The sequence below is a fragment of the Oncorhynchus kisutch genome, linkage group LG8, assembly GCF_002021735.2.
Source record: "Oncorhynchus kisutch isolate 150728-3 linkage group LG8, Okis_V2, whole genome shotgun sequence".
Taxonomy (NCBI): domain Eukaryota; kingdom Metazoa; phylum Chordata; class Actinopteri; order Salmoniformes; family Salmonidae; genus Oncorhynchus; species Oncorhynchus kisutch.
Genome location: NC_034181.2, coordinates 44,487,210 through 44,506,516, shown reverse-complemented (window position 1 = coordinate 44,506,516; position 19,307 = coordinate 44,487,210). Strand labels below are relative to the sequence as shown.

Below are 19,307 nucleotides of genomic sequence, written 5' to 3'. Positions count from 1 at the left end.
TGAAAGTTTCTTCAAGTGCAGTCGCAAAAACCATCAAGCACTATGATGAAACTGGCTCTCATGAGGACCACCACAGGAAAGGAAGACGCAGAATCAACAGGACAATGATCCTACACTCCTCTAGGCTGTGTAAGGGCTATTTGACCAAGAAGGAGAGTGATGTAGTGCTGCATCAGATGACCTGGCCTCCACAATCACCCGACCTCAACCCAATTGAGATGGTTTGGGATGAGTTGGACCGCAGAGTGAAGAAAAAGCAGTGAACAAGTGCTCAGCATATGTGGGAACTGCATCAAGACGGTTGGATAAGCATTCCTCATGAAGCTGGTTGAGAGAATGCCAAGAGTGTGCAAAGCTGTCGTCAAGGCAAAAGGATGGCTACTTTGAAGAATCTCAAATATATATGTCATAGTTTTGATGTCTTCACTATTATTCTAAAAATAAAGAGAAACCCTTGAATGAGTATGTGTGTCCAAACTGTTGACTGGTACTGTTTATTACCCACGTCCTTGTTCAGCTGCGACTCCGAGAAATACACAATATCACAGTTCTTCAGGATCCGTTGATATGATAGTCTCAAACGGAACTCGTCCAGATTGTTCTCTTGTGATTGTACATTCGCCAATAGAATGGCGGGTAGAGACGGTTTATTTACTCGCCATTGTAGTCTCGTCAGGGAGACCACTAGTTTGCCTCTCTTGTGCCGTCTTATCCTCTTTGGAGCCCCGGGGATTAAGGCCTGGTCCGGAATGAGCTGTATGTCCAACCAGGCTTTATTGAGCCCTTAGGACAGTACTGATGTGGAAACAGACATTTTCCCTTTTCATCCAAATCCTGGCCCATTCAGATATGATATATACATGGTTAGTTTGATGACGAGAGAGAGAGAGAGAGAGCAACAGAGAGAGAGAGAGAGAGAGAGAGACATAACAACATAGCGGACTTACAGCTTCCCTGAAGTCTCCCTCTTTGGGCGACAGTGTGACTGCCAGGTCTAGAGTTCCCAGGTCATGGTCGGGGTACTGGGGGTCCTCAAGGTCAAGGGTCACGTCCAGGTTCCTGAAGTGGCAGAGGGAGGACACAGTGACCCGCACGCACATGCACACGCACACATGTACACACACTCCCTAGCAAACCTGTGTGTCATGTAAATACAAGTCATTTGCATTTCCATGGAAGTACACTAGAGGGCAGTGGTGCATTGAATAAGTTCCATTGAACCAAGTGTCAAGGGAAATGGGGACACAAATAGGTGATTTGTGGGCCTAAGAGAGAGAGATAAGCAAACAAGGACAACAATTGTGAGTGACAAAGAAAACCGATGACATGGCTGAGAGACATGGAGACAGAATGTGTGGGAGAACAAGAGAGAGAGAGAGAGAGAGAGAGAGAGAGAGAGAGAGAGAGAATATGCTTCTGTGTGAGACAGGAGAAAAAGGAGACGGAGAGGGAGAAGAAAAGGAAGGAAGAGAAACAGAAGGAGATGGGGGATGGAGAAAGAGAGGGATGAGATGGAGGGATGAAGGGAAGGACAAGAAGACAAGGAGGAGAAATAAGATAAAGATGGGTGAAGGAAAGAGAGAGAGCATGAGAGTGAGCATGAAAGAGAGAGAGAGAGAGAGAGAGCGCGAGAGAGTACAATCAAAAAAAGAGAGAAAGTGCAACAGAGAAAGAAAGAGCGAGAGTTGAAGGAGAGGTGTAAAGTTGAGTGTTTCCCTGTCTGTCCAGACCTCTGGTGTTCCAGGGACTCCAGGTAGAGGTATGCCGAACCCATGAAGTCATCCTGAAGGCCAAAGTCATAGTCAAACACCTGCAGGACACAACACACTGTTACCATAGAGACCACATACTGTATTGTATAGGGTTGCAAAAAATCTGGTACCTTTCCCAAAATGCCCAGGTCTTCCAGAAATACTGTCTAGATGACTTGGGATTTTGGGCTTATTCCCTCCTGATTCCCGGGAATATTACAACCAGGTTTTCTGGAAAGTTACTAGATTTTTGCAACTCTAGTACTGTACTCTGCTCAGGTGTACTGCACTGTAGTACAGTTGAAGTCGGAAGTTTTACATACACTTATGTTGGAGTCATTAAAACTAGTTTTTTAACAACTCCACAAATTTCTTGTTAACAAACTATAGTTTTGGCAAGTCGGTTAGGACATCTATTTTGTGCAGGACACAAGTCATTTTCCCAACAATTGTTTACAGACAGATTATTTGACTTAAAATTCACTGTATTACAATTCCAGTGGGTCAGAAGTTTACATATACTAAGTTGACTGTGCCTTTAAACAGCTTGGAAAATTCCAGAAAATGATGTCATTTGTCCCCATACACATGGGGACAAAGTTCGTACTTTTTTGAGAAATGTCCTCTGGTCTGATGAAACAAAAATAGAGCTTTTTGGCCATAATGACCATCGTTATGTTTGAAGGAAGAACACCATTCCAACCGCGAAGCATGGGGGTGGCAGCATCATGTGGCGGGGATGCTTTGCTGCAGGACGGACTGGTGCACTTCACAACATAGATGGCATCATGAAGAGGGAAAATGTTGTGGATATATTGAAACAACATCTCAAGACATCAGTCAGGAAGTTAAAGCTTGGTCGCAAATGGGTCCTCCAAATGGACAATGACCCCAAGCATACTTACAAAGTTGTGGCAAAATGGCTTAAGGACAACAGAGTTAAGGTATTTGGAGTGGCCATCACAAAGCCCTGACCTCAAACCTATAGAACATTTGTGGGCAGAACTGAAAAAGCGTGTAAGGAGTAAGGAGGCCTACAAACATGACTCAGTTACACCAGCTCTGTCAGGAGGAATGGGCCAAAATTCACCCAACTTATTGTGGGAAGCTTGTGGAAGGCTATCCAAAACGTGTGACCCAAGTTAAACAATTTTAAGGCTATGCTACCAAATACTAATTGTGTGCATGTAAACTTCTGACCCACTGGGAATGTGATGAAGGAAATAAAAGCTGAAATAAATCATTCTCTCTACTATTGTTTTGACATTTCACATTCTTAAAGTAGAGTTGTGATGTCAGGAATCGTGAAAAACTGAGTTTAAATGTATTTGGCAAAGGTGTACTGTATGTAAACTTCCGACTTCAACTGTATATGCATTCATCTTATTTATATTCCTTTCATTTTCACATTACATGGCATAAGTCCACTGAAATTAGCGCTGTACTCGAATAACCACATCACACTTTCCCAAACGTCACAATTACATGTTTCAGATGGAGGCAATGGTTAGACAAAGTATATAATGATAGTACTAATGCTTGAAAATACATGTGTTAATATCCCAAAACAGTGCAGTAGCTCTGCGTCCTCCTACCTTGACATAGAGGGGTTCTCGGAGGCTGTCCACCAGTAGGCTGACTTTCTCGTCCCACACTGGGTTCAGGTTCTTATTGATGGTCCTGCTCCTGAACACCTCCTTCCCACCGATCTTAAACTTCACATACGGATCACTTGTCCCTGGACACAAGACAACAACACGGAGGGAAGATGGGGGTTAGTATTACCTGTCCATAGAGACAGGAGGGAGATTTCTTCTGCGCAAAAGAGATTTGGGTGAAACTGATGAGATAAGGGTGCTTTGTTTTGGGAAAAAGCAAGGTGCTCAAGATGGTGCATAATGACTAAATATTGTTTTCGATATGCCTCCTCGTGTATTGCTTACTGAATCTAGTAATACATCTGTAACGTAATGTCATGCATGTTGTCCTATTCAGAGTTTAATCTCTTTTACCGCGCTGTAGGGGTAAACAGATGTCTCTCTCTCCCTCCCTCGCTCTCTCTCTCTCTCTCCCCCCTCTCTCTTTCTTTTCCTCCCTACCTCCCCCCGGTCTAAGGCAGCCTGTCCTCTCCTCTCGGTTGTTATAGTGAGTTGTGTTAATGTTTGTGAGCATGGGGGTGCTAACCAGGGCAAGGCAGGTCAGGTCACACAGACAAACACTGTCTGGCCTCAAGACTCATGTCATGTGACTCACACTCCAGGCCCTGTTCTCTACAAAAGTAATGCCAACAGAACTGCAGTAGGCTAAAATGCTTTTGTAGATAACTTGGACGCATTTTTGGAAAGAAAAGATGCTCTACAGGGATGACGGGGAGATAAGGTAAGGTAACATATGTCCCAGATAAGGACATTGATATTGCTGATTACAACATCTTCAGGTGTGACAGTCAGAAAAAGAGAGAGGGGTGGCTATATTTGGGAAATAAACTCTTGTGGCATCATGTTCTCTAAACATCACTATCCTATCATTTTTTTTTTTTTTACTATTTCTGAGTATTTAAAACCTTTTCTTTCATCTGATTTAGTTGTGTTAGGATTTTTTTAACTTAGATACAGTATGGGTTACCCCAGCCTCTGGACTTTAACCTGAATCAACTGATTGCAAAATGGATTCATGCAAAATGGATTCAGTGGTGTCTTTGCTAATGATCTGAGTGATCACTGTCCTATTGCATGAATTTGAGATACCAATTCTCTAAAGAACTGTCAGATTGTTATGAGAAATCAAGGCCTGGGCCAAGGCTACAAAAGTTGACTGTAGCTAATTGGCATTTTTTTTTAAGGCAATTGAGAAATAGATACATTTCCTCAATCAAGAAAGCTAAATCTAGAAACTTTCTAAGTTCTATCTCAGACTCTGCTGGTGAGCCGTCTAAAGTTTGGAAAACAGTTAATCCACTGACGTGTCGAAATTCCTCTCCGCAGGCTTTGCTTTAAAAATAAATAAATGATGGTTTAATTTAAGCTGGTCCGCCAGTCGACCTCCTGCGCCTCTTGGCTCACTTGGAAGTTCTGTCAACTAGTGAATCGTCATGTTCTTTTCAACAACTTTACACTTGTAATCAATATTGCCTTGCGCAAGATTGATGACCCACTGGGCAGATTTGCTCCTCTGATTTCAGAATCTTTAACACATATTTTTAACCTTACAATTATTTCTGGTATCATCCCCAGGGTCTGGAAGGTGGCCCATATACTCCCCCTTCACAAAGGTGGTGACCCGTGACCTAAATAATTATTGCCCCATTTCATAACTCACTTGGACTAGCAAAAATTCTAGAATCCTTGCTAAATACTCACCTACGAAATGATTTCTAAATGTACACCAGTCAGGTTTCAGACCAGGTTATTTGGATTTAAACCATGTTCTTAATTGCTTGGATAAGAAGAAACACTGTGCAGTCCTTTTTATTGACCTGTCTAAAGCCTTCGACAATGTGGATCACCCATTACTTTTCATTACTTATTCAGAGGCTTTCATCAATTGGCCTGGACCAGGCTGCCTGTAGTTAGTTTGGAAATGATTTAAAGGACAGTGTTAAATCAGGTTTTCCAGACATTTCAAGAGGTGTCCCACAGGGATCAACTCTTGGTCTGGTTCTTTTCACTATTTACATGAAGTAAAATGGGCACTAAATGCAGGTAAAACCAAGTATATTTATTTTCCAAATCACGTAAAAATATATCTGATGATTTATTCATACATACTTTGGATGGTGCCCTCACTGATCATGTCCTCGATTATAAATATCTGGGCATCTGGATTGACGAAAAGCTATCGTACAAAAAAGCACGTTGATGAGTTAGTTAAGATGTTAAGAATTAAAATAGCCTTCTATAGTAGCAGGCCCTGTCTTTTATTAAATAGCAGAAAACAAATCATTCAGCCAATATTCATTCTGGTTATTGACTATGGCGATATCGCCTATATGAATGCAGCTGCTACGGTATTGAAGCCGTTGGACACAGTTTAACATAGCAAATTGCGCTTTACTACGGGCGATAGGTTTAGCACGCATCATTGCATTTTGTATCAGAAAGTAAACTGGCCTTCCTTGAAGTCTCATAGATCGATACACTTCTGCCATACCTTACCTCATTGTTCACCTTCAAGCGTATAAGTTACCAGACCCGGACTCAGGGATGGCTAACCCTGGAGACCCCTTCAATCTCCACTGAGTTACGTAATTCTGCTTCTAGTTTTTTCCCCCGCCTGGTGGAGTAATCCCCTCAAGTCGTTGAAGTTGGTGTATTTGGTTCCTCTAAAGCAATTCAGGGGGATGTTAAAGAGGGTCTTTTTACGGAATAATGTGTTTGTTTAATATGACTGTGTTCTGCTTTTCATGTATTGTATAATTTATTTGTATCAAGATATGTATAGTGTAATTGTTGTTTATCGATATAGTTTATTGATTTGTTTGACAGGTTGTCATTGTTAATAAGAATTTGTTCTTAATTGACCTAACTGTAAAAAATAAAGGTAAAGCATAATTGTATTTTAATGTGACTAAGGATAAAGCCTAATAGGCTGCTTCTGGAACATGCTGTGGGGTCGTAGGCCTCAGGACTAAAAAGGCTCTCTTTAATTAACAGCTCACTCTCATTAAAACTATCCTCTCTTGAACTGTGGCTCATTTGAAGCTGTTTTGTGAAGGGTGCACCCACATGACAGCATACACAAGTATACACACCAGGCCAGGGGTCATTTCAAATTGAAAGAAGTCGACTCAGGGAGTAAACTTAGATAACAATTGAAAATGTGAAAGAACGGCTTCCATTTTCAACGACTTCTCAATAAACCGAGGAGCAGAAGCTGTTTAGTTTAAAAGTTTTTAAAAAATTTATAAATTCACTTCCTGAATTGATTGCCTTCAATTCGAAATTGACCCCAGCCCTGACCCCAGCACATACTTACATACACACAGGCATGCATGAACACACACACACACACACACACACACACAGACACACACACACACACACAGCAGAGGAGCTCAATGCTTGATATTGACCACTAGATGGGGGTGTTTACCTAGTTGTCCCTGTGTCTGCTAGATCCTGCTGATTCGAACTCATCACCGAAACTGGCCAAGTAGAGTGGACAGAAGCTTCACTCTATCACACACAGGTAACCCAATATACGCATGCATAAAAATGCATAAACATTACCCGTGCCTATATGCAAAAACACTGATTTATTGGGACTATAATCTGAGCCCACTCTTATATCCACAGCAGCACAACTCTATTCCTGACATCCCTTAAAAATCGGCGAACTGGTTTATAGTTCTCTCTATATGAAATCAATCCTGGTGGAAAGCAGATGAAAACGATAAATGTCAAGCAAATATGACTGCGTAGATAGATAATGTTGGTGGACGGGCCTTCTTCAGTCGGAATCAATGGGTTTGGACAGGCACTTTATCTAATTTGAATAAACATAAACACAGAGTAGCTTTCAAAATGTCATAGTCATGGACATCCGAGCTTTGTTTGGAGAGGAGATAATGGAGTTCATCAGCTTGACAGTCTGCTCACGTTCAGTGGTCCATAGTAACCTGGGTAGTGGTTAAAGCTGGATCATGTGTGTGTGCATGCATGCAGGCACACACCTCAATCTCACAATATGTGTATGTGTGTGTGTATCGCCACTGAATATCCATCATACCTTTCTGAGGTTGTTGGTCACTTTGTGTCACATGATTGCAGAGCAAAACCCAACTCAGCATAATTTAACAGACGTCACTGTGTTTTCTTAACCGCACCCCTTCCTCCTTCACCAGCTCACACTGAGAACGGAACTTGGGACCTCTGTCTCAGACACGTGACTGTCCTCTTGACAACGTCTTAGCTAGCTACTCCACAAGCTAGCAATTTGTTGGTGTTGGTGGATATTTATTTAAAAATGAAAAGTGAGTTTACCAATCCCCCGTCGGTCACACAGTCCCTCATCCTCCATCGCCGTAAATCTATCTGATATCAGCAGCCAACCACCCACTCTCCTTACTGACCCCGCAGAGGCAAGAATGGAGGCCAGGGCTGGCTGGGAGCTTGGCACTGTGTGTGTTTCCACGTGTCTTTTCAGATTAGCATCAAAGCAATGATCATCCGTCGCTACTACAGTCATTAAACCTACCACACAAACCGCATTAACATAATCACACAGTCACCCACCCACTCAAAATAATCAAAACGCACGCACGTACGAGCGAACGCGCACACATGGAGTGTTAGAGTGTTAGTGTGGCATTAATATCAATACAAAACAGCCCTATCACCAATCCCCTCTCAGGATGAAATTAGACAACAATCCACAAGTACTACACACACACATTCTCACAGGTGTCGGACAAACTCACCTACATACCCTGAACTGTGTTTAGGGGTCGTATTTATAAGGCTTAGGCGGTATGAAGATTTTCATATCTTCATTACCATCCTTCTCTCACCCCGGGATTAACGGTATTACCAGCATAGCACACAAGGTGGCGTTGAAAATGCAAGAAAATCCCAGAATGCAAACACAATTAGCACAAACTAATAGAGAAATCACATAGAAGCTGTTAGCTAAATGCTAGCGAGTGAAAATGAACGTAAACTAATTGCAAAGACAGGCAAATCCCGCTCATAAAGTTATACAAGGATAGCTAGTAGCTTCTGAACCTCATTTTTGGTGAGTGTGGACATTTACAAGAGAAAGTGAACGAGAAAAATTGGGTAAATGAACAAAGTTGTGATGCATGCTTTTCTGAAGGAAGAGCAGCAGGTGTTCACGGAGCAGAGGAGAGAAGAACGGAGGGGAAAAAAACACTAGAAGGAAGCACAGGGAAGAAAATGGCAACTGTACAGATAACTCATCCAGAGCTCTTTGACTTCTGGCAGAAAGCCATTATAAGGTATCTGATGGCAAACATTTAGTGGTGAATTGCAAAATGGAACCTCATCCTCTCGTGTACGCCACACCGATAGATATTGAACTCTATGGACTCACCAGCTCCCGATTTCTCCAGTTGTGCTATTTACAAAACAAACGTGACTGGCTCAATTCTTCTGGGGAATTACAGCAAGCTTCATAATGTGACAGGTGAAATGAAGAATGCAATCTGCTTTATCTCTTAACGTATTGCACATGTTGACTGCAGGTAAAAAGGAGCTACAAATATTCACATTTATTGAAAAACTTCCAATAAATAGTTTTGACGGTATTGACGGTATTGAAAAACAATCCCATGGCTTTTTCCAAATACCCCGGTATACGGTATGTATGGTCTACTGCCCAGGCCTAATATGTGTCACGAGTCTCAGAGTAGGATTGCTGATTCAGGATTAGGAGCATAACTCTGCCATTAGTATCAATACAAAACAGCCCTATCACCAATCCCCTCTCAGAGTTAAATTAGACAACTAACTATGCAATCCACACACACTACACACATTCTCACAGGTGTCTGACAAACTATTTTTTGATCACAATGAATAAGACTACATGACAGAGGGGATCTGATCCTAGATCCTAGGGGATCCTGGAGGGAGCTCTGCCAAGTGGTCACTAGCTGGGAAAAATCATCAAATCGGATTTAAAACCTAACCCTAATCTCAACCCTAACCACACTGCTAACCCTAACCTTAAATTATGACCAAAAAGCTTCTTTTTATTATCATACATTTTTACATATTTTGTTATCATACATTTTTATAATATAGCCCATTTTGACTTTGCAGCTGGCCCAGCTAGCGGAAATGGTAAAATTCTGCCTCCAGGGTAAGATTCATGACAATGAACGTCAACCTGCCACACATGATCTCATTCATAATATAGTCCCATTCATAGGCTTCATCGTGTCCAACATGCAGTCTGTCGGACAACTCAGCCATCAAGTGCTTTTTTTTGGTACTTGCATTCTAGTGGCATACAACTCATTACATCATAACGTGCTGTATGCGAGAGGGGCTGAGTGAAAACGTTGACATAACAGTGACACGATTCTGTGCTGCCAGCCCAGCAGGTTATGGCTCTGTGACGAGATGTGCAGTAAGGCCTGCCGGGATGAGATGTGTACTTCACCCCCCCCCCCCCCCCCCCCATGCCCTTCATCGAAATGGCACCCTGATCCTGCTCTCGTCCTGCAGATATATGCGAGTGCATCCCAAATGGCACCCTACTCCCTACATAGTGCACTACCTTTGACCAGAGTGATCTGGTCAAAAGAAGTGCACTGTGTAGGCAATTGAGTGCCAATTTGGAATGCATTTACCAATGGAATATTCAGTGTAATGACTTAGTAAGTACTGAAAACAGACTATTTTCCCCCTCGTTTTTTGGTGTGCCGTTACAAAGAAATAACAATTGACGGCATGCACTTAAAAACCCAAGTTATTTTATTATTCCCTTACCAAGGAAATCACATAATGGCTAGGAAAAAAATAAATAATAATAATTCATGAAGCCAGAACAGGTCAACCCAAATTCAGAGTCCTACATCAGATGCTCAGGGTCTCATATGGATCAGGCAATAAGCCGAGAAATCCGCTATCGGATCCCCACACGATGTATCCTCTTCTCTGGACACGCTCCACTCCTCCCCTTTCCCCCTGCTGGGGGGATACTCCCCCTGGGACATCCACCAGAGAAGCTGCTGCTCTCAACACACCACCATGGCCAGCTTTACGACGCCACAAATGTGTATGTTAACGCTGTCCATCCAACAGGCTGAGGAGCATGAAATGAAGGTGCCTGCCTGGAATGGTGCTGGTCATAGGTGCTTGGTGTGTGTGTGTTATATCTCACACGCAGATGGACTGGTGGTCAGGGGAACAGGCACTATGGAGCATGGGAATGAAAAAGCGGGCAGAGGCCCAACTTCCTCAGTCAGCTCTGCCCAGTACGTCATCATCACTCACAGTGCCCATGTAGAATGTCTTCTACACGCAGGGACTCGTGGACGCGCGCAGGGTCTACGGATGTCGCCGTCCAAACCTCTCGAACCAAGTAAAAATCACGAGTGTACGGAGGAGGTGAATCAAGTTGACTCCGAGACGAGCAGAGCTCCAAGCTCCATGTGTTCCTGAACCTGAGGCTTATTTATGTGGCCAATTAAACTGTATTGGATTCCAGCTACCCTCAACTAACTTGACAGGCAGCTGAAAAGGCAATCCAATACACACTCGTCTCCTCTCTCATCAACTTCAGAGGGAATAAGAGGGAATAAAACATGCCAGGTAGGTCGGCTCCCTTGCCAGACATTACAATTGCATCAATCTGATTTTTACTTACAGTAAGTTGACCTCATGAAGTATCATAGCATGAGGTCATCACCTCGGACCTCCTGCGGTCCTACACCTGAGAGAAAATGTGTATCACCCAGTGGTAGCTGTCAACAACACATGTTTGACATCACTTTTGACATCACTGGCTGAGGTCCCTCCAAACAGAGTCAGGTCAGTTGGAGGGAGTGGGCCCATACTGCCACCACTATCCTGACTCAACAGTAGTGTCTGCCAGCCCAGAAGACTGAAGGTGTGTACGTCATACCTGGATCATTGGGATATACCATCAACCTATTTTCCGGTGAAACATGGTTTTCTGCTGTTCATATCGTGTGAACTGTATGCTGAACCCACAAGACAAACATTAGAAAATCCCAACCAATAAAAACACATTTCCCTAGGCTACCTGTATGTATGTATGTATGTATGTATGTATGTACGTACACTGAGTGTACACAACATTAGGAACACCTTCCTATTATTGAGTTGCACCCCTCACCCCTTTTGCTCTCAGAACAGCCTCAATTCATCGGGGCATGGATTCTACAAGGTGTCAAAAGCGTTTCATAGGGATACTGGTCCATGTTGACTCCAATGCTTCCCACAGTCGTGTCAAGTTGGCTGGTTGTCCTTTGGGGTGGTGGACCATTCTTGATACACACGGGAAACTTTTGAGAGTGAAAAACCCAGCAGCGCTGCAGTTCTTGACACAAACCGGTGCGCCTGGCACCTACTACCACACCCCGTTCAAAGGCGCTTAAATATTTGGTCTTGCCCATTCACCCTCTGAATGGCACACATACACAAAACAGTAGACTTTTCAGTAGACTTAAAAATCCTTCTTTAACCTGTCTCCTCCCCTTCATCTACACTGTTTTAAGTGACATCATATAGGAAAAGGAGGTCCAAACAGGTCTCCATTAACATTGACAGGGCTGAAGTGGAGCGGGTCGAGAGTTTCAAGTTCCGTGGTGTTCACATCACCAACGAACTATCATGGTCCAAACACACCAAGACAGTTGTGAAGAGGGCAGTTGTGAAGAGTCCCCCACAGGAGACTGAAAAGATTTGGCATAAGTCCCCAGATCCTCAAAAAGTTCTACAGCTGCACCATCGAGAGCATCCTGACCGGTTGCATCACCGCACCGCCTGGTATGGCAACTGCTCAGCATCTGACCGTTAGGCGCTACAGAGGGTAGGGCATACGGCCCAGTACATCACTGGGGCCAAGCTTCCTGCCATGGGGGTAGAAGCTGTTAATGAACGGTAGGCCTGATCACCTTTATATTAGGCGGTGTCAGAGGAAGGCCCCAAAAACTGTCAAAGACTCCAGTCACCCAAGTCATATACTGTTCTCTCTGCTACCACATGGCAAGCGGTACCGGAGCACCAAGTCTAGGACCAAAAGGCTCATTAACAGCTTCAACCCCCAAGCCATAAGACTGCTGAACAATTAATCAAATGGCCACCCGGACTCTTTGCATGGACAATATGGACACATACAAAAAAATGAATATATTTGAATAGATTCTTGAAAAGTTATTCAAGTATAAACGACCAAAGTTATCATAGATGGCCTGTTAATTAAATTTGGTAAATTACCGGTGGCTTTGCAACCCTGTGTGTTTACAACTCTAGTGAAATCTTGCTCTCTACCTCTCAGCTACAGCTCATTTCAACTCAAGCCTTCTGCTCTACACCGCCTTTCTCCTTTCACGGTTCCACCCTCTTGTTATCAAAATATATATACATGCCATTTAGCAAAAAAATACATTACAACAACGGCCTCTGAGCATCATAGGGAAACCATAATTTTCTATCTGCGATCACCACTCCTGTGCTATTAACTCAGTACAAGGCCTTATGAGGCCTTATAAGGCCTTATGAGCTGATTCTATGACCTCCGTCATGTTCTACTTTTAACACAGGCTTGACCACAAGAGACTGGACAAAGGACACACACACACACACACACACAAACTATTTCTCCTTCCCTCCATGGCCACCAAGGCTAGTGCCAGAAGAGGGAACAGGGATGACAAGGAGCAGGTCTTGAGCTAGTCTGTCAGGAGGAGGGATGACGCCATTGCTCTGGCTCAGTGACATACAGTAGACCTGGTGTGGGCTTCGTGCCCAGAAGACCTGAGGGGATGAGGCTGGGGATGAGGCTGTTCTCTATTTTTCTCTAAGTTCAAGAGGGAACTTGTAATGAATGACTTCAACAGTGGTTTCTATTAGAATTACATTATGACACATTTGGTATTATCTGGATATTAAATTGGTGAACGGTACTCAATATTTTTAATGAACGGCACTGTTAATCAAGACAAGCCAACGAGCCGACAAGACCGTGAATAATTTAATGAGAAGTCATAACCAGGTAATTACAATTCCACATCGAGACTGATGATGTCATCAGATCCCAAAATAATAGCAGTCGTGCTATGGTCTGGCTGTCAGATTACCTGTCAGGGCAGTGTCATTTATGAGGACCTGAGTGAAAGCAGGGGCCAGCAGCTCACTGAGGCATTTCATTAGGTATAAGGAAGAAGTGGAGATCTGGTCAATGGCAGAGTCTTAAAACCCATCACTCCAGAACAAACGGCAGCGGCAGCCCTACGCTCACGAGCTAGATTGAGGTCTGAGTCGAGGCTGTGCGGTGTCTCCCATTTTCCTGCCTGCAATCTCTCTTCACTGTGCCATATAGAGGAATGTATGGATTGGGCGCTCCACAGGGGAACTATATCATAAGAAAACCCCATTAACACACACACACACACACACACACACACACACACACACACACACACACACACACACACACACCAATATATATATATATATATATATATGTGTATATGTGTATATTTATATAAGTATATGTGTGTATATGTGTGTATATATGTGTATATGTGTGTGTATATATATATATATAAAAGGGTATATTGCCCATATACCACAAACCCCCAAGGTGTCTTATTGATATTATAAACTGGTTACCAACGTAATTAGAGCAGGTCTGATATACCACGGCTGTCAGCCAATCAGCATTCAAGGCTCAAACTACCCAGCCTATAAATAAATGTACACTTCATTATCATTACGCCAACCCAGATCCATACATACATCTGTGCTCCAACCCACACAGACATATCCCTCAGTGAAAGTACCTAATGCTAGCCAAAAAATGTCCTCCGTTTTCTCTTACTGCATACCCACAAAATGGTAACTATTGGATTCATAGCATCAGTAGTGCTATTATTACAATTGCCTTAGTAACATATTTCATAAGTTCTGATAAGCTGGTTAACCGCAGCATTGAGATGCTATTAAAGTGATGGACAACTGAAGTGAGGGGACCATTTACACTGGTGTAGCAGTGAAGAGTGGTTGGACGTTGTCTGTGTGGATTACCCTGTCGTGCTCTTACGGCCGTCAAGCGCACGTGCACTATTGACTGTGCTTTCAATTCTGCAACCTCCTGACACAAGAGTCATGTTTTCACTTCATGCGCCACCTGTACACCATTTCTCACCTCCAAGTTATATACAGAGTGGAACCCATCCATAAGCTCTGTCTCCTCTACGTCATACACTTAGCTCAAACATGTATCCAAGTTCAACCAGCTCCATCTAACACATTCGATCCTGGTCAATCGGCTTTCTAAAGCAGGGAGGAGGGCTGAGTCACGGCCAGAACACTGTCTGAGCAGTAATCACTATTCAATCAGCACTATGATAATGATAATGAGTAGACTAAATACTTCTCCTTACCACCCTCTGAGTCCTCTCTCTCGTAATATGGGCAATGACTCAAGCCCCTGCACAGTCAAAAAAATACACTGTGTAATAACATGTCCGTCAATTTGTCAAGATAATAAGACGAATTTCAGTAATTTGGTGTGATTTAGAGGTGTGATGAGAATAGTAAAATCCTCGAGCAGATGTTTTGTCACCTGCTCTTGACACCCAAAGCGGTGACGGAACAGAGCCCTGGCATGGAGTCAGTGTGAGGAGTGGTAATGTCACTTCACACCACATTATACAGTACCCTAGGCTCATTCGGACATGCTCAACAGCACAGAATGACATATCTCTTCGCTCAACAGACTCACACCAAACCTGTGACTTTTTACTGACGACTATGGGCGGACATTTCCATGGATAGTCTGAAGGGGTCCTCTCTCAGACACACCCTCACGAGATACTGACCACACCGTCTTTTTCCCACCTGTTCTCCACCTCACAAATCACCTCCTTAATGATCAGCCTCAGGGATGGAGAGATTGGGAATTGGAGGGATATAGGGATGAGGATATTGGCAGGGTAGAGCGCAAATAATCGAGACCTGTGTGGTTAACAGTCCCCATCGATAAAGTAGCAACAAACAAAATCCACATTTGCAGAGAAGTATCATATACTTGTGTGCTAGCTCCTGTGTGCTAGCTCCTGTGTGCTAGCTCCTGCATATTTTGTAGGAGTGCCAGGTAGCCTAGTAAGGTTGGTGGATCGAATCCCTGCGCTGACAAAGGTCCAAATCTGCCGTTCTGCCCCTGAACAAGGCAGTTAACCCACTGTTCCTAGGCCGTCATTGTAAATAAGAATTTGTCCTTAACTGGGTTAGAAACATGACATGATGCAATGACATTGAACTAATACAGTAACCAAATCATCTATCAAGGCGATAATATTGCAAGGTGATGACAAATAAAGAGAAATTGAGGAACATTTGGAGAAATATGCAACAGAGCAATGACACAGCTGGATATTTGAAAAGGGTAATGCCTCAATTGAGGGTAACGACACGGCAGAAGAGCAAACGAGAGTGGAAGATTCAATGACGCGTGATGGGAAGGAGGCAAAGTTCAACAACTCTCTCACAATGCATGTTTACTGTCTGGCCATAGCATCGCCTTGAGCTCGCAGAACGGTATTTATTCGCACTTGGATTGAAACCGTTGATTAGCTCATATGACACGAAAATAGAGGTCTTTGGCCACGCACACACTGGGTTTGGCCTTCGAAAGAACAATGCATATGCAGAAAAGTAACCTCACAATAACTGTAAAATATGGTGGTGGATCTTTGATGTTATGGGGCTATTTTGCTTCCACTGGTCCTGGGGCCCTTGTTAAGGTCAAAGGCATCATGAACTTGACCGAGTAACAGGACGTTTTAGCCAAACACCTGCCAGGAGGCTGAAACCTGGCTGCACTGGGATCTTCCAGCCAGACAGAAACCCCACGCACACATCAAAATCACCCAAAAGCCTCATCGTTGACCAAAAACAAATCTACATTCAAATACAAATTAAAAGCCTGTGTGGAGGGTTCTGTATTTTTATCAAAGCACTTAGAACTGTCCCTGAGTGGGGGATTTCCCCAGCAAGTTCCTCTCCCCAGGACACACACACACACACACACACACACACACACAAAGAAATACATATATGCAGGTGCATACATACAGACTCACAAGCACACATGCACAACACGGAGGCACCCACATACACACGCAGGCACGTACTGTATATACACACACACACACACACACATAACCAGAACGTAAGCCTGACCCTGCATATAAACCTCGAAAAGTACATCCAGGGAATACAGCCTCTCCAATCACATGCCACCTGAACCCAAGCCTCTTGACACAAATCCACACACACCCCGACTGCATCCAGAAACCTTCACTACAGAAATAGTCAAATAAAGAACAGGAAAAACACACTCACTCAAATGGTTTAATCAAAACATTTCGACAGCAAGAATTCGGACGCCCCACTTCCCATTACTTGTCCGGTCTACGCATCATTTGTGTCCAACCTACCTTCATCTAGCATCTCTATAGAACGCACTCAAGCAGACAGACAGAGAGATGGTGATCTAGTTTACTGTACCACTGCAGGTACTGTAGCGTTGTCTTTCATCTGAGGTGAAGCTGGTTAGCAGACCGTGACTAGGCCACTGACACTCCCCGTCACCCCCCACCAAGCTGGCTGTCTTTTTCCTCGACAGGTGCGTGACATTGGGGACAGTACCCCCCCCCCCCTCCCACCATCACCCATCACCAAGTGACAACCAACGCAATCCTCTGGGAGAGATCTGGCAGTGGGGCCTTACCCGGGTCACAGCCATGTAGTGCCTCACCAGAGGTTGTCATTAAAGGCTCACAATCAGTGACAATTTGGACAGGGGTGAGTGCATTAGGCATAGGTGAATTACGTATTATTGATGAGTTATGTGGCAAAGAGAGGTTGCTGGTCACTTGTCAAGGATTGGAGATCTATGACCATACACAGACAGGCACGCGCGTATGTACACTTGGGCACACGCGTGCCCAGTTGCACAGACACGCAAACAAAGCCCATAAACCCATGCAAATGGCTGGATGACTTTTACGCAGTAAGGAAAGAGAGCAACGTAAGCTAGGAGGAGGCTCTACTACCATTTCCAAGCGGGCCAGGCTGTTGCTTTTGAAAATGAGTGAGAGGTTCAGCCTGACGTCTCAGCCCGCTGTAAGCTGGGCAGTGCCATGCAAGCACCACAGGATTCCTTGTCATCTCTAGATGAGATAGAGCCACTTTGGGGGAGTATATATTTTCCTTCTCTATGACTAGTCTATCAGACGACAAAAAGGCCTGAAGTCTATGTGGGGGTGAAAAGGGAGGATCAGGGAGAATTTTGGCCTCCTACTGTATATCCCCCTCCTCTTGTCAGGGTGTCCCATTGGTTTCTGAGACCAATGCTCGCTCGCTGGCACGACACACACACACACACACACACACACGTTCCCAGATACGCACGCATACACGTACAGACACGGATGATTCATGCCTGGACTGACATAGATCCGGGCTCGGGCTGAAGCCTGCCAGGCACCCAGGGAGGCGCACCTCTGAGGACAGCAATGTGCTACTTCTCTTTGAAAGACTGTCGTTGATACGCTGTAAGAGAGCACCTAGGGTTTCGCCTCTATCGGTTCAGTATGAGCACGATAAAAAAAAAAAAAATGGTTATTTCTTTTTGCTACAGTATCCCTTTTATGGCTTAAAGGGGAGAGGATAACCCCATAAAACCTGAAAAAGACTTGGAGAATCTGTAAGAAATACAACAACTCAGTACTGTATCTGTTTGACACACAGACATACACATCTCTGTGCATTCGGTTGCATTCCGCTGGCACACATCATGAGCATTGCATTAACAGTCATCCCATTCAACTCTGGCTGCAATTACAGTGAGTGGTCAAAACATTAGGAACACCCACTCTTTCCATGACACAACTGACTAGGTGAATCCAGCTGAAAGCTATGATCTCTTATTGATGTCACTTGTTAAACCCACTCCAATTAGTATAGATGAAGGGGAGGAGACAGATTAAATAATACTTTTAAAGCCTTGAGACAATTGAGACATGGATTGTGGTTTGACTCTCAAGAACTGCAACGCCGCTGGGTTTTTCACGCTCGTGTGTAATAAAGAATGGTCCACCACCCAAAGGACGTCCAGCCAACTTGACACAACTGTGGGAAACATTGGCGTCAACATGGGCCAGGATCCCTGTGGAACGCTTTCAACACCTTGTAGAGTTCATGCCCCAAAGAATTGAGGCTGTTCTGAGGGAAATTAGTGGGGGGTGTGAGAGAGGGTGAGCGAGTGAGAGCGAGAGAGAGTGAGAGAAAGACTAAGCAGGCCTGCCATAGCGCTTGTCATAGCACTTACTAATGAGACCAATTCTGTCCACCAGCAGCACAGAAACAAGGCTGAAACAAGGCTGGCTAGCAAAGAGACAATCACAGAGCTATCTCCTTCAGCATAGAGACACAGGCAGGCTGGGGAGAGAGCGGAGGCTGGGGTGTCACTCAAGGATCGGTCTCACCTTCCCTGAGAAAAATATTCGGTTAACTATAGCTGAACTCTTACTTTGAGTCTATACAAAATGTGATTTAATTCATTGGAATTGTACATTCGTAATAAAGTTGTATGTTACAAATTAGAGAAACAATTTGTCATAAGCATCCAATAAAGTAAAACATCAATTGCGTCAATGCATGACATTTGTTCTCACTAACTCCTATTCTCCCTTACCTCTCTTCTCATACCTTGAAAACTGAAGAGAGCTCTCAAAGAGAGAGAGAGAAAATAGGGAGGGGTGGAGTGTTTGAAGTGAGATCAATCGTTCACAGAGGGGGAGATGAGAGACAGAGCGAGGAGAGGGAAATGAGA

The 19,307-nt window shown here is 43.9% G+C and overlaps 1 protein-coding gene across 7 annotated transcripts in view; it reads right to left on the bottom strand.

The window, feature by feature from the left end:
- Nucleotides 1–19,307, bottom strand: part of LOC109895623 (multiple C2 and transmembrane domain-containing protein 1) — a 212,987-nt gene that overhangs the window by 103,265 nt on the left and 90,415 nt on the right. For all 7 annotated transcript variants that reach the window (XM_031830424.1, XM_020489477.2, XM_031830422.1 and 4 more), the window contains exons 3-5: nucleotides 3,347–3,489; nucleotides 1,731–1,810; nucleotides 948–1,059 (exon numbers count right to left, since the gene is read on the bottom strand). In XM_031830424.1, coding sequence (XP_031686284.1) covers nucleotides 948–1,059; nucleotides 1,731–1,810; nucleotides 3,347–3,489 — 335 coding nt within the window. The remainder of the gene's footprint in view (nucleotides 1–947; nucleotides 1,060–1,730; nucleotides 1,811–3,346; nucleotides 3,490–19,307) is intronic.